Source organism: Carlito syrichta, unplaced genomic scaffold, assembly GCF_000164805.1.
Source record: "Carlito syrichta isolate Samal-C Ts95f unplaced genomic scaffold, Tarsius_syrichta-2.0.1 Scaffold113709, whole genome shotgun sequence".
NCBI classification, from domain to species: Eukaryota; Metazoa; Chordata; class Mammalia; order Primates; family Tarsiidae; genus Carlito; species Carlito syrichta.
In genome coordinates, this window is record NW_007057805.1 from 61165 (window position 1) to 75648 (window position 14484).

The 14484-nt window shown below is 48.8% G+C and overlaps 1 protein-coding gene across 1 annotated transcript in view; it reads left to right on the top strand.

Moving 5' to 3' along the window:
- Window positions 1-573: 573 nt before the first annotated feature.
- LOC103274601 (glutamate receptor ionotropic, kainate 4) overlaps window positions 574-14484 on the top strand; it is a gene marked incomplete at its 5' end in the record, with an annotated part of 136214 nt that continues 122303 nt past the window's right edge. Inside the window, 2 exons of the mRNA XM_008072040.2 lie at window positions 574-738; window positions 12549-12646. Of these exons, the coding sequence (XP_008070231.2) occupies window positions 574-738; window positions 12549-12646 (263 nt within the window). The remainder of the gene's footprint in view (window positions 739-12548; window positions 12647-14484) is intronic.

Here is a 14484-nt window from a genome sequence, read left to right on the forward strand (position 1 = left end):
GGTTGTCTTACTAGTCCTCATGTTCAGTGAGGAAAGGAGTTTCAGAGAAACGGAGCAGTTCACCTTGGTGACATGGCTGAGTGGTGTCAGAGCCTGGGGAGCCAGCAGTCAGCAGTATCCTGCAGCTGCTTCTTGGTACCACAGCTTTCCCTCACAAATCTGGCCTCCTTTAACCCTCTCTCACCTCAGGGAATACCATTTTCAAAGGACAGCCACTCTCTCCTTTGCATACGTGTGTCTGTCTGTGTGCACGTAGACAGATATCCAAAAGTATCACCATGGCTAGGCCTAGGGACTTTGTGCAGATAGGCCCCCCTGTGGCCGGCTGTGGCATTGCAGGGTTCCTGAGTTGCATAGCCAAGTTAGTAGTCACTGCCACACCTGGCCACAAATTGAGACCCTTAAGCAAGTAGAGGACTTGTTCTAGGGGATAGTTCTGAGCACAGCAGGGTGGGGAGGGATTTGGGGAGCTGCCTGGAAGAGGAAGGTAGCAGCGGGGGAAGCTGGAGAAGAAGGAGGGGTAACAGTAGCAGGTGGACTACCAACTGTGTCCATGTGGTTGCCTGCCCACAGCTGCTATCTTGGACGACCCCATGGAGTGCAGCAGAGGAGAGCGGCTCTCCATCACCCTGGCCAAGAACCGCATCAACCGCAACCCTGAGAGGCTGGGCAAGGCCAAGGTCGAAGTGGACATCTTTGAGCTTCTCAGAGACAGCGAGTACGAGACTGCAGAAACCAGTACGTAGAATGGGCAGGGCTACCTTCTTCCCTTTCTGGCAGAGGACGGACAAGCTGGTGGTGTGAGCTATACCCATCACCAGGCCTCTGACATATCTGATATAGACATTTCCAGGGGAAGGAGGGAAACAGGAACCAGGGAGTCCAATGAAGCTCTCAGCCTGGATCAGATTCCCAGGTTTTGTTGTGAATCACATGCAGAGTAAAGACAGGATACTTATTCATTCCTTCATCCACCTCCTCATTCATCCTCTTATATATTGGTTCATTCATCTCCTGGACAGTGTGTATACACATCCCTGAATGAAATCTTGTGTGTGATAAGACACACGGGCAGCCCAAGATAGTGTAGCCATTGCACATCTGATTGCTTGTGTTGCCTTCTCATGCAGAGAGCCATGCTGTGGGAGTAAACTGGGACTTGGGATGAAGTTTGGTCACTCACTGTCTGGGTCACCTCAAACAAGTCATTATCCTATCTGAACCTCAGTTTCTTCATCAGTAAAATGAGAATGCTAGGTTCTACTTTGAAAATCTTGCAGGTTGTTGTGAGATTTAAATTACTCCAAATATAGGCAACCTATGAGCTGTAGTGTTTCACAGACATATGTGGTAGGTCACAACCACAAGTCACACATATGAAGCCCCTACTATGCACTGGGCGCCACTTTTAATTCTCACAATAGCCTAAGAGTGAAATGTTATTACCTCCACTTTAGAAAAGAAACTGAGGTCAAAGACATGCGTACTTTGCCAGACCACAGAGCTAGTCAGCAGTTGAGCTGGTCCTGGACTCTGCGTGCCCGGCACACTGTCTGCTATACGTTTCTGCGGTCCTCTGGCATGTTGCAGGTTTTACCTTGGTGTCTTTGCAGGATTAGGCCCAAATTGGCGAGCCAGTGGTTTGTAGCTGAGTTGGAGATGAGCAACTCTCATTCAGAAGGAAGGAGAAGAGGCCTTCAGCCCAGATGGATGATAGCATCTATTCCCTAAGTCTTTGACGAATCCCCAGATCCTCTCTTTTTAACCCATTTCAACCTTTAACAACACTCAGAGGCAAAAGTAAAGAAACAAAAGAACAACTCGCAGAAGTATGTATGGCAGACAGCTGGTCTTCCATCTGAGCATCCAGCAAGGCTTCAGCCTCGACTGTTAGGGTTGTGAGAAAATAAATACGTTCACACTGGCCCAAGCACAACAGGTAGGGGATTATAAGGATCCAGAAAGGATGAGAATGGAGGTAGGCAGAGTGACTCCAGAGACCCATCAGCCTTTGTTTCCCTCAGAGCCTCCTTAATGCTCTTTTGATATCAGAGACATGCTCTTCCCTCTCTGCTAGTTTGGTTTCCCTGGTTTCTTCATCACGCACCTGACCCAAGCCTGATTTACTCTTTGCTTATTCATTCAGGAGCTTTTATTGAGCATTTGCTCTATTTCAGGTATGATCAGGGGATCACACATTGGGAAAACAAGATAGACACGGTTCCTGCCCTCATGTGACGTTTAGTCTCTCTTCAGAGTGCATGCCATTGGTAGCTTTCCTCAGCGCCTCTTAGTCTGGATCTTGATGTCTGGATCCAATTGAACCAGCTCATTTTGCTGTATAGCCAGGCTCACAAGTTGCAGGTGTTGTCCAGATAGCTACCCTTGGGGAAAGTGTCTGCTCCTGGCCCAGTGGCTATGACCAAGGGAGCTTCATGCAGTACAGAACAGGGCCACTGAGGCCAGCAGATCCCTGGGCACAGATTCCTCCAGAAGAGGGTGTGGGGGAACAAGTACTGGAATAGTTGTTCATTTATTCATTCATTTGGTCAATAAATATTCAGTGAGAACCTATTATATTTTATTCTAGGCAATATGGATTCAGCAGGGAACAAACAAAATTCCTAGTTGTCATAGAGCCTAATTTCTATTTTAATGAGATTTCTAGTTTAAGATCAGGTAGCCCAGGATCTTCCAAATGAAATCAGAGTCACCAGCTACGACTTCCTGTGAATCTCTTAGTCCAGGTTGCGGTGTTTCAGTGTCCAGGAGAGCAGGTATCAGACAAGGGTCCAGATTTTGGAATAGTTCTGTAGTCCGTACTTTGAAAAACCAGCTCCTCTGTTCTTTCCTTCAGCTCTTCAGGGCTTCCCTGGCAGAACCGAGAGAGCTGAGATTGGCTGTCGTGGATGGCATCATTAACAGATGTAAATTTCCTCTCCCAATGACCCATGAAGCCTAGCTTAGTCAATACATCCAAAATATTAAGCCAGATGAATCAAAGGAATAAAGGAAACTGATATCTTTATTCCACACGATAGAGCTTTGGGCATCTTTTTAATGCCCTTCTTTTAGGCACCAGGTATTTTCTTAGCAAGTGGCCCTCAGTTCAGCTTTTACATCTCAGTGTGTTTGAGGCATGCTTAGGATTTGATAGAAGAGAGGGCTTCTGGATCTTTCCATGCCAAAGGCCTTTCATCTTAAGTCAGAGTGCTCCCCACGATGGGTTTTAAACACCACCCAGCTAGTTCATAAGAAAGGTTCCAGCCCAGCTCTGTTCCTCAAAGTAAGGAGGCTGGTGGGTGGTGGGTTAAGCACTTGCCACCTGTTGCTGTTGCAGGGTGGGGCAGGGACTGGACATCAGGGACAGTATCAGGGAAAGGAAGGGAGGAAGGAAACTGGATCCCTGGGTGGGGCAGGCTGGCAGCTCCGTGATCCCTACTTTAGGGAAACTGTGCCACGTAAAGATTAGGATCGTGGGTTTTAGAATCAGATTGGACCGGCTTTAAATCCTGACTCTAACCATTTAGCAGTTGTGTGAGGTGGACAGGCTGTTTAACCATTTCTGCCTCAGTTTCCTCACTTGTGAAACAACAGCGACGGTAATATCACCCCACAGGGCGGCTTGAAACACTCCAAGAGGCAGTGTTCAGGAAGTGGCAGCTGTGGCTCTTGCTGTGGGCTTTATTCTCCCATTCTCCCATTGCAGCAGGTTTCTTCCCAACTTCTTACTATCATCTCCCTCTCCCCTCTGTTTCGTGTTCCAGCCACATTCACGTGGCTGCACTGTTTCCTGGGCTCTTCTCAAGTGGCCTGCTCAGTGTCAGAATCCATCATCCCTGAACATCCACCTGCTCTTCCCAGCGTACTGGGCTTGATGCATCTGACAGCATTACGCCTTTGGAAGTAGCGGCGGCCCATCTCAAGCCAGCTGATACTCGTGTCAAAGATTGTGTTTTCCTGGGGCCAGTGGCCCAGGACCAATTTGCATCATTCATTTAAAAATGAATGTCTGGGGTCCTGGACAAACCAAATCCCCCAACCCTACACCTGTCACCCTGTGGCCAGGGAGTCTACTTCAAGGCCATGAAGGAGACCCTAGGCATGATATCTTTGGTTGAGGAAAGTCAAGGCTGTGAATGATGTTGGTACCATGGCCAGCCAACAGGGCATAGTTGGGCCTCACTTTCAGGAGTAGGTGGGTTTCAAGAATCTCCATAGGCATCACACTTAATGGATTGTCTTCAGAGTGGGAAAGTTGGTCGAGGGAAGCAGTGGCTGTTTCAAGAATCAAAGATTATAAAGTGCAAAGAAGCGAATGGTGCTGGAGTCCAGAGGTTAACCCCTCAGCTGATGGCTGAAAGCGCGGCTCAGAGGTGGAAGGCATCATGCAGGGAATTAATTAATAGCCAACCTGAAACTGGAGACCTATGAGCGGAACGTTGCCCCCTGTTCTAGCTGGTTCAAACAGACAGGCTTTCCTATAGTGGGTTTATTTAAAAGGAGGGTCACTTAGAAAGCTTCCTACAGCCACATCTGACATCCCCCACCTCTGCCCTTTCACCACGACTGCCCCAGGCATCTTGATGTTTGACTTCCCAACTCCTACACAGCCCACAGATCTGAAATAATAGGAATGGACAGGACCTATTAGGTCATCTGCTGTCCCACCTGGCCCTTCCTTCTTTCCCTTCCGTATCTTATCCGCATCTCAGCTTTTCTTTTGCAGGGAGCTCCCACAAGGCATCGCCCTTCTCTGTTCTTATAGACCAGGGTGTCTCCTGGGCTCATGTGTTAGAGCTTAACTAAGTATCCACCCCTTTGCCATTCAGACACCCCCAAGGCTCTGTCCCTGCTGCTGCCAGAGCCAGTTTGAGGTTTAATTTACTGCAGAGCCAGAAGCAGGGGCCTCCCTGTCAACCCCTTGCCTTTGCCTCAGTTTGTCTCTTGGAGGCCAAGCATGCTATCAACTGTCCACACTGTTTCCCCATGAAACTGGAGATGCACTGGCTCTCCGGGCCTTGTGTGGCTCCATTGCCCCTGGAGAGGGGCACAGTGCGTGGCGTTCCGGCTCTGCATGGCTGCTCCTCCTGCAAAGGCTTCTGAGCTTCTTGCAGGCTCCCCGAGTATGACCTCTGGTGATTCAGAGCTGCCTCTAGTAAGTGAAGGCCAGCACCACTCCACCCATTCAATACAACAAATAGAGGTCGGCATAAGGAAAAAAGTGAGAAACCAGAAGAGAAAGGCATAGAAATAATGATGAGTCATTCAACAAACGTTCCTTGCTCCCCTTCTCAGAGTTATCTACACCACAGGCGCAATGTGGACTCAGAAATACCCTGCATAGAATCATCTGGTTTAATCCCCTCATTTTGCAGATGGGGAAACTGAGGCTTGAGATCTTCTCCAGGAAGAAGTTAAGATCCATACCTCTGCAAAGTGACATTAATCCTAGGTGGCTGTCCAGAGGGCGTACCAAGTGAGTGCCTCAGAAGGGGCAGCAGGAGATTAGGACTAGGAGGTAGGCGGAGCAGACCATGTGGTCAGGTGACACCTCTGGACTGCACCTGGATTGTTCTAGGTGAAGAGAGGGAAGAAGTCACCTAGATAGATGGCATAATAGTGTGAGTGAGGGCTTGAGGCAGGAAAAAATGGAGCACTTTGGGATGCAGTGACAGATGGCATAGCTAAGATAGGGACTTTACGTGGGGGCAGAGGAGAGGGTCTGGCTTACAGGACAGTGTGGAATGGCACTCAGAACTCAGGGTCTGGAGTTGGATGCCCCAGGATTCTAATCCTGGCTCTACCAGCACCTTGGGCTTATCTCCTGTGCCTGACAGTCCTCATCTGTAAGATGGGAATACTAAGAGCACTTACTTCATGAGGTTGTTGTGAGGATCAAATGAGATAACGCTTGAAAGACTTGAACAGTGCCTGGCCTAGTGTGAATTCTCAACACATTTGGCCTATTATTATCAGTTGTAAAATCAGTACGGGAACCCCTCCTTCTCAGGGCTTTAAAAGGATTCAGGGTTGCAGTGTATCTCCAGCCGTGTGCCTGGCACTTGGGAAGCCCCAGGAAATGGTGTTGCTGCTTGCACAGTGGCTTGGAACCAGGCTGAGGGCTTTGCACAGTGGGCTATTGATGAGGGGAGGTGATGGCAGTTCTGAGTTCTTAGGGAGCTCTGACCAGGTAGTCCCCATCATGAGGTATGATGGCACAGGGACCTGATATTCTTGCCCCCCGCCGCTGCCTTCCTTGGCTCAGGGCCAGCAAGATCTGTCCACGTAGCCCACTTTCCACTGCTGGAGAGTTCAGAATGGACCATGTTCCTGAAAACTTTGGCACAAGACAGGAGATGGTTCTTTGGAATTGATAGAGGCAGTTGTTTCCCTTTCCCTAGGACTGTCAGGGCCTCTCATTGTGCTGGGTTTGCAGTATAAACAGGCAGAGAGACACCTTGATCCCCCACCCTTACTCCACCTGGGATTCAGCATCACAAGGTGTTTTTATGTTTTTATGAATCTGAGTTCACCCAGCTCCCCGCTGCTTCACATCTCTGCCAGCCCATAAGGCCAGGATTGTTTATCCCGTGGGCTCAGAGCACAGCTGAGTGACTTTTCACTGTCAGTGAGGAGGAATTGGCCTCCTTGGCCCGCCCAGGAAACTGCCCCTTCCTTAGAGAGGGCTTCAATTAATAGCAGCTATGATTAACCCCTTTGGACAATCTGTGACACAGCCAGACCCTTACGCCCCCTGACCTGCCCTCAGTTCAGAGGTGGGACCCTCTGGAGGCTCAAGAAAAGAATCAGTTCCTTGAGCCCCTCCTGTCCAACTTGGGTTTCAAAGGAGACTTTGAATCCAGGCCAGCACTGGCATTTTGAGAGGAAGGAGTCCCTCCACAGGGTCACAACATCCCATCGTGGCCTTTTATTCCAGCAGCTGCTCTGACAGTTTTGCCTTTCGACTCCTCTGCTGACTGGGAAACTTAGTTGCTATGGCAATGTCACTCATGTCTCCTTCCCTCTCTTCCCTGCTGCCTGGGAGGCAGAGGTAGAGCACATCTCCCTGCCCACTTATGCCTCCCACAAACTACTCGGAGTCCTCATGCAGACAGCCAGGGCCTGTGGAATCAGGGTGCAGGGGGGCTTCAGAGCTGAGGACATTTATAAATGATTTCCATTTCTGCAGAGCAGGGCATCATTCATAGGGAACAAAAGACCAATTCCCAGATTCCAGGAAATCCCCAGGCCATGGCTGCTGGTAAGATCATAATTCAATTTCACTGGGCTCATTTTGGAACATTTCCATTCAGTTGAACAAACATCTGTTGAGCAATTCCTTTTTGCTGGGACTGAATGGATGTGACCCCCGCTCTCTAGAAGTTCAGGGTCCAGTGAGGGAGATGGAAACGTGCACACGTGAGTTAGGAGCTTAGAATGGTAGGCGCAGGTTCGAAAACCCTTGAGGCCTGCTATTTTTAGAATCTGAAACTTTGGAGACATTTGAAAGTCACGTGGTGCATACACTCTACATCAAGTCATAACTCAAGTAGCATTCCACACACAAACAAGTGCATACTTACTCTCAAATAGTCACACATCGTAAATAGCCTCCAGCTGTCTATTGAGATCAGATTTTGCCACCAAATGAGTGTGATGAAAAACATCCAATTTCAGAGTCTTGGATTTGGGAATAAAGAATTGCGGCCTTCTATATGAATTTATTTTCAGGAGAAGCTTCCCTCTGTTGAGACCCACCATCACCAGGCTGCTTGGGACAGAAGCTGACCAGGAAGTCAGAGAGTCCGGAAGCTGCCCTGTCTCCTAAAGGCAGTTGACTCAGAGCTGCAGTGTGATGTGCATGCATATAGGGAGGAGAGATGCCTTCTTGCCCAGGGACCAGATATGGGCTGGGCGCTGGAGCATCTGTAGGAGTTTGCCAAGAAGAAGAGCAAGAGAGGGCCTAGACCATAGTATATGGGGAATGATAGTAGATCCCTTCTCAGAAAATAAGTGAATAAAATAAAATGAATAGGATTACCAGGGAAACCAATTATATGGAAATGCAGTTAGCATATTTTAATAGTGATATATTCATATATGTGCTTCTTCATGAATGTATTAAACAGGCAAGCCCAGTATTGGGTCTAACTAGTACCATAATTTCAGAGTAAAAATGAATATAAATAGTATTTCAAGATATCCGCTGTACTGTAATATGATGTGAAGACACTGGTGATCTCTGTTGGAGACAAAGTCGCAGGTCCTGTTAATAGACTGAGGCTATTTGCCTACATTTCACATGGAGAGAAATGCTACATCCCACTTAGGGGTTAGAGAAAATAATGATGCAGTGTTTCCCTCAAGTGTTCACAGACCCCTGACTTCTACCCGCAGACCCCAGGCAGCAGACTAAGAACCCCTGGACTAGTCAGAGATAGCCACCTGGGAATGGGCTCAGGCAGGACTATGCGTAGGCGGTGTTCCAGGTGAGCTGGCATGCAGCAGGCAGTGGCGTGGTGGGAGAAAGGGCTGTAAAGGGAGGATTTTGAGGAGATCAAATTCACTTGAATTTTACTTGCTCATCAGAAGAAACACTTTTATGATAGCATTGTACTTCTTATACTATGTTATAAAAAGAATACATGCTCATTATCGAAATTCGACACAAAAAGAAGGGAGGAAAACCACTCCGTGTTCCAGTGGCGAAGGCAGGCTCTTTGAGTGCCCCAATGAACGCATCACCATTCGTGGCAGGCAGCTGCGTGGCGTGGTGGTGAGGGAGTTGGTTTCTGGCATTAAGAGGTAGACTCCAACTCAAAAAAAAAAAAAAAAAAGAGGTTGGGCTCTTGCATCTTGACTCTGCTCTTCAATTTTTCTGTATTGTTTTTGCATCTGTAAAACGAGAATGACAGTAATAGTACCTATTTCATCAGGCTGTTTTGGGAATTAAGTCAGTCAGTTCCTGCAAAGGGCTTCAGATAGGCTGTAATTAATACTTGGTAAATGTTGTCTTTAATAACATCTAATCATTCCTCAATGTATAACTGTTCTCTGTGTTTGCTTAGTTGTAGCCTTCATATAGATATGTGTATAATTTTATATCCTGCTTCTTTCTCTTAATATTATTACATAAATATTTTTAATTCTATTATAAACTGTTCATAAGCATTTTAAATGCCTAAATAATATTCCATTTGGGCATATGACCCACACTTTATATAGCTATTCCTGTATGATTTGACATTTAGTTTATTTCCAGTTTCCCATGGAAGGCGTTGAGAGGCTCCAGTGTTGGTTCAACAACTATTTATTGGGCATATAACTCTGAGCCCAGCCTTGTTCTGAGTATGGAGGATGCAGAGGTGAATAAGACAAGCTACCTGCTTTAGAGGAGTACCTAGACCTATTTGCCTCACAGTTGGGAGAGTGGATTGGAAGTGAAAATCCTGGAGACAGAGAGATCCTTTAGGAGGGCAGGTCATGAGGAGGGGCTGGCCTGGCATGGCAGCAGTGGGAGTAGGTAGGAGGAGATGGCAAGGAGTCAACAGGTCCAATGGCCAGAGTCTGGTCCCTTGATTGGTATAGCAAGTAAATGAATTTAATGAGGGAAGGCAAGAAAGAGTCAAGGGTAATGGTGACTTTGAGCTTGAGGTGCTAAGGGAGTACAGTAGACTGGTTAGGAATACTGGTTTTGGTACCAGATGGATTTCCAATTTCAAGGTCAGTTCTACCTTGTATTACCTGCGTGATCTTGAACAAGTTACTTGAAGTCTAAGCCTCAGTTTCTCCATCTGTAAAGTAGGGATAAAAATGAATCTTCTTCATGGAAGTGTGACGATCAAATCAGATTATGAAAAATATATAGCAAATCTGATGTAGTGGGGATAATAACATGTGTAGCATGTTAGGTACCATTCTAAGTACTTTTGTATGTATTGACTCACTTTAATTCTCACAACCACCCTATGAGAGAAATGCTATTAATATCTCAGTTTTATAGGTGAGAACACAGGCCAAGAACTTCGGTAACATGCTCAAGGTTTCACAGCTAGTAAGTGACAGAGCTGAGACTCAAACCCAGGCAGTCTTGCCTCAGAACTCAAGCTCTTAATGACTGTGACTCACCCATGCTGAGTGCGAGATGCCGGAGGGAAGACCCTGTGGCGACATCCAGCAGGTGGTTGGAACTTGATTGTGTAGCCCAGGACACAGGTCAGAGTCTAGGGCCACCTGGGCAGAGATGAGGGTGGAGGCCACAGGCAAGGCTGACCTTGCCCAGGGAGAGCGAGGCTTGGGTAAAGTCTGAATTTGGCAGGTGGGAGGAGTCAGCAAAGACTGACTGGAGAACTGGATGAGAATCAGGACTGGCCAGTGTTATGAAGTTCAAAAGAACAGTGCAATCAGCAAACATCAAATGCTGCCAAAAGAGGACAGTCTGAGACTGGGTAACAGGTCACGGTGACCTTGGAGAAGGCGATGCAATAGAGAGAGGTGGGCAGGGTCATCACCGCAAGGGGTTGAACAGGGTGGGGTGGAGGAGTAACTGGCTTCAGGGAGCAGTGGAGGCGGAATAGCTGGCTATGAGAGAGTGGCATGAACCCTACGGTGGGGGCGGGGTGGGGGGGGATCAGGAGACTTGGAACTAGGGGCCAGTTCTGGCCTTGATGGGTCCTGTGCCCTCAGGAGAGGCACTGAACTTCTCTAGGGCGCAGTGCCTTTATTGGTAAAATCAGGAGATGAAATACCCCTCTTCCCGCGCCCTGAGGCTGTTGGAGGGATTTGATGGGCTGATGAGCTTAAAGCACCTAGCAGGCTGAGAGAGTTCAGCAGGCTGAGATCCAGAGCTAAAGCCTGATTGGCACTGCTTCTGCTGCTGGGGATGGCTCTGACCGTTCCGATGAGTCCTCCTCAGGTATACCCAGCCTACAGCCTCTCAGTCAGCTGAGAGTTCAGATATTGTGGGACCCCTACCCGAGCCATAGGCTAAGAGAAGACCCCCCCCCCCCCAGATCTCTAGTCCATACGGTAAATTGCAGTGCTTGGGATTTGAACACTGGTGTTCTACCTTGCCATCTGTGCCCTGTTCAGGTGCTCACCTGGCTGTGTTGGCCAAGGGTTAGAACTCTAACCTACAAGAAAGAGCCTTCAGGTTGCAGGTGTGTCTTTGCAGCTGACTCAATAAGAAACCTCGTGCTGATTCCTTAAACTCAGTATCCTGGCCCAAGAAACAGCCCTGCCTGACTCCTAATGGGAGTTGGAGGAAGGTGTGTGTAGAGTTAAGCATTGAGTTTTGCAAACAAGGGTACACTAGGGAACTGGGCTGCGTGTCCTGAGGATGGATCCTTCTCTGATGCCACAGTGTGTTTACTGACAGTTAGCTCATGTTCTCTCTCCCTGGGATTCCCTTTTCTCCTGTCCTTCCTTTCTCAGTCTCTAGCATTTGAATCTCTTAGATTCTTTCCTCTTCTTCTGACCACACAACCCATTCGTTCATACATTCACTTAGCAAATATGAACTGAGCACCCACTGTCTAGAAAGCACCATGCTGGACATGGAGGAGACGAGAAGTGGGGATTTTGAGATTCATGTGGCTCTGTTCCTGCCCTTCAGAGGCTTGAAATCCAGGGAGAGGAGAACTCTAAACAACACACTGAAATAGACACAAGTGTCTTAGAGCAGAGGCCCAAACCCGGAGCCTTGGGAACCCCAGACAGAGTTAATTCCACCTGAAGGAGTCTAGGAAGATCTAAGGAGAAGATGTTGCAAAAAGACACTCCTGGACCGGAGAGTGAGTGTCCAGAGTTAAGAAGGGAAGTGTGCCTTTCCGCTGAGGAGGTTCACAATTCCAGCCACACAGTTGCGACAGGACCTGACACCCCAGAAAGGGAATGTGCCAGACTTCAGGTCAAAATGGACGTGGGGGCATTGACAGACTCATCTCTGCCTCTCCTTCTTTCTCTCTGTCCCCCATTTTCTCTTTCCTCCCCTTTATTTTGACTTCAGATGCATCTACTTTCTTCCTTTCTGTCTGTATCATCCTCACCCTCCTTGTTCCTCTGCCTTTCTTCTTCTCAGACTTCTATTTGGGGGGATGCAGAGATGGTACACTAGGCAGCCCTCCTGTGAGCTGTACCCTCAGCCCCTGCAGCAGCCACGCCTAGGATCCCCCACCCCTGCGGGCAGGCTGGGCCAGGAGAGGGGCTGGAATCTGTGGGTTTCCTCCATCAGCCTCCGTCCTTCGCTGACAGCCCAGACAATTTATGCACCCTGTTGGCTGTGGCCGTATGTTGTCATAACCTGGGTCATTTCCTCATTTAATACTGTCCATAAACTCCAATAAAACTGTCCTGGAGCCTAGTAGTCAGGGGAGAAGGAGAGACACTGGGTTTGGAAGGGTTGGAGAGGGACTGGGGAGGAGGTGGGCAGGAGGTGAGAGGGCAGCGGGTGAGGACGAGAGGACTCAGCCCGCTTTCTGGCAGCCGGCCCAAGTCTGACCTGATGAATACCTTGCTTCCTTTTTTGCCCCTGCCGCTGACTGCAGTGTGTCAGATCCTCCCCAAGGGGGTGGTCGCCGTCCTGGGACCCTCGTCCAGCCCGGCCTCGAGCTCCATCATCAGCAACATCTGTGGAGAGAAGGAGGTGAGTGCTGGGCCCGGTAGGGGAACATCTGTGGGTTGGAGCCTGTGCCCCAGGCCCAAAGATAGCATTGATTTTTTTTTTTTTGAGTTGGAATCTCACTCTGTCACCCAAGCTGAAGGGCAGTGGCATACCTCTCAGCCACTGCAGCCTCAACCCTCTGGGCTCTGGCGATCCTTCTGCCTCAGCCTTCCAAGTAACCAGAACTGCAGGCGCGTGCTACCACGCCCAGCTAAGTTTTGATTTATTGTAGAGACAAGGTCTCGCCAAGTTGCCAGGGCTGGTCTTGAACCCATGGGCTCCACTCGCCTTGGCCTCCTAAAGTGCTGGGATTACAGGCTGAGCCACCGAGTCCGGCTGTGTTGATTCTTAAGGGCTCCAAATGCTTAAGCGCTCTGTCAAGTCTGGGTTGGTGCTATTAAAAACAACATCCATACAAATACAAGTTCCAGGTTGTTTGCATAGAGGGTTTTGGAGGAGGTGGTTGACAGCTGGAATTTCTAGTTGAGCCCCTTTGAGTCTTAGGGCCCTATGGTGGTGTCTTCAGCGGCCTCTTGGTGGTGGTGGGTAGAGGGAGAGGCCGGAGGAGGTGGTAGCAGGGGTGGCCAAGAAGGCAGAAGTCTGAGCATCCATGCTCGTGTCCACATGAGCAGCTCTGTGGTTATTTGTTTATATGTTGGGATTCTGGGGATGAATGCCTTTGGGGGGAGGCATTGCTGTATTTTATTGCTAAAATAAAGTTTGAAAGCCTCTGTTTTATAAGTTCTCTTGGAAAGAGGTTTTATTTTGCTTTCTTCCTCATTCAACAGTTCCAGTGTTTACTTCTTCAGTATATTCTTCCTCAGATGTAACTCTAGCTGCAGTATGTCTTGTTACAGAGTGTTGAGTACATTTCCTCTTGTTGTAGTTTCATGAGAGAAAAGGAATGGCAGGGGACAAGTCTCAGAGTGACCGCTCCCCTCTCCATTCTGTCAACTCCCCCCCCTCCTTTTTCCCTGGAGAGGACAAATGGAACTTCAGAGATTCTGTCTATTGCTGGCATCTTTCCGAGTCCTTCCTGGAATCCATCATTCCCTCCCTGTCACATGTATCCCCAGAGATGGTGGGAAGGTGTCCCCTTGGCCCTCCTCTGCCCCAAGGGCATTCTTGCCAGGAGCTTGGTGGTGAGGCTTGAGGTCAGGAGCTGGGTGGAAACAGGGGCTAGGGAAGGGACAAGGGAGGAAAGATCAATCTTGCTCCTTCTCTAGAGACCTGGAGGCTCAGCCTTCCAGAAGCTTTAGTCTTCAGTCTTTAGTAACAGGATGGGGTGCCCACTGCAAGAGGGCCTAGACTCCTCCTCAGCAAGCTGCCCCAGCTGAGGCAGGAGCAGCAGTCAGGCTTCTGTCCACTCCCCGCCTGCTCAGACCCTACCTCCTTGATGCCACGACTGTCTCTTTTTTTTTTTGAGTTGGAGTCTCACTTTGTCGCCCAGGCTAGAGTGCAGTGGCACGCTCACAGTCACCCTGGCATCAACCCGCTGGGCTCAGGCTATACCCTCACCTTGGCCTCCCAAAGTGCTGGGATTACAGGCTTGAGCTGCTGTGCCCGGCCACGACTGTCTCTTATGATTGGAGGGCTTGGTGAGTTCCTGAGGTGCTGGGAAAAATATTGTTCTTACCTATTTTATGAGCCCACTCTCAGAATTATCTGCACATTCAAGTGCCATGCTTCTAGCTTACTCCTTCAGTAAGCCAGGACACTTCTGGTAGGTACAGCCCCTGCAGGGGTCCTCAAACTTTTAAAACAGGGGGCCAGTTCACTGTCCCTCAGACCATTGGAGGGGCAGACTATAGTTTAAAAAA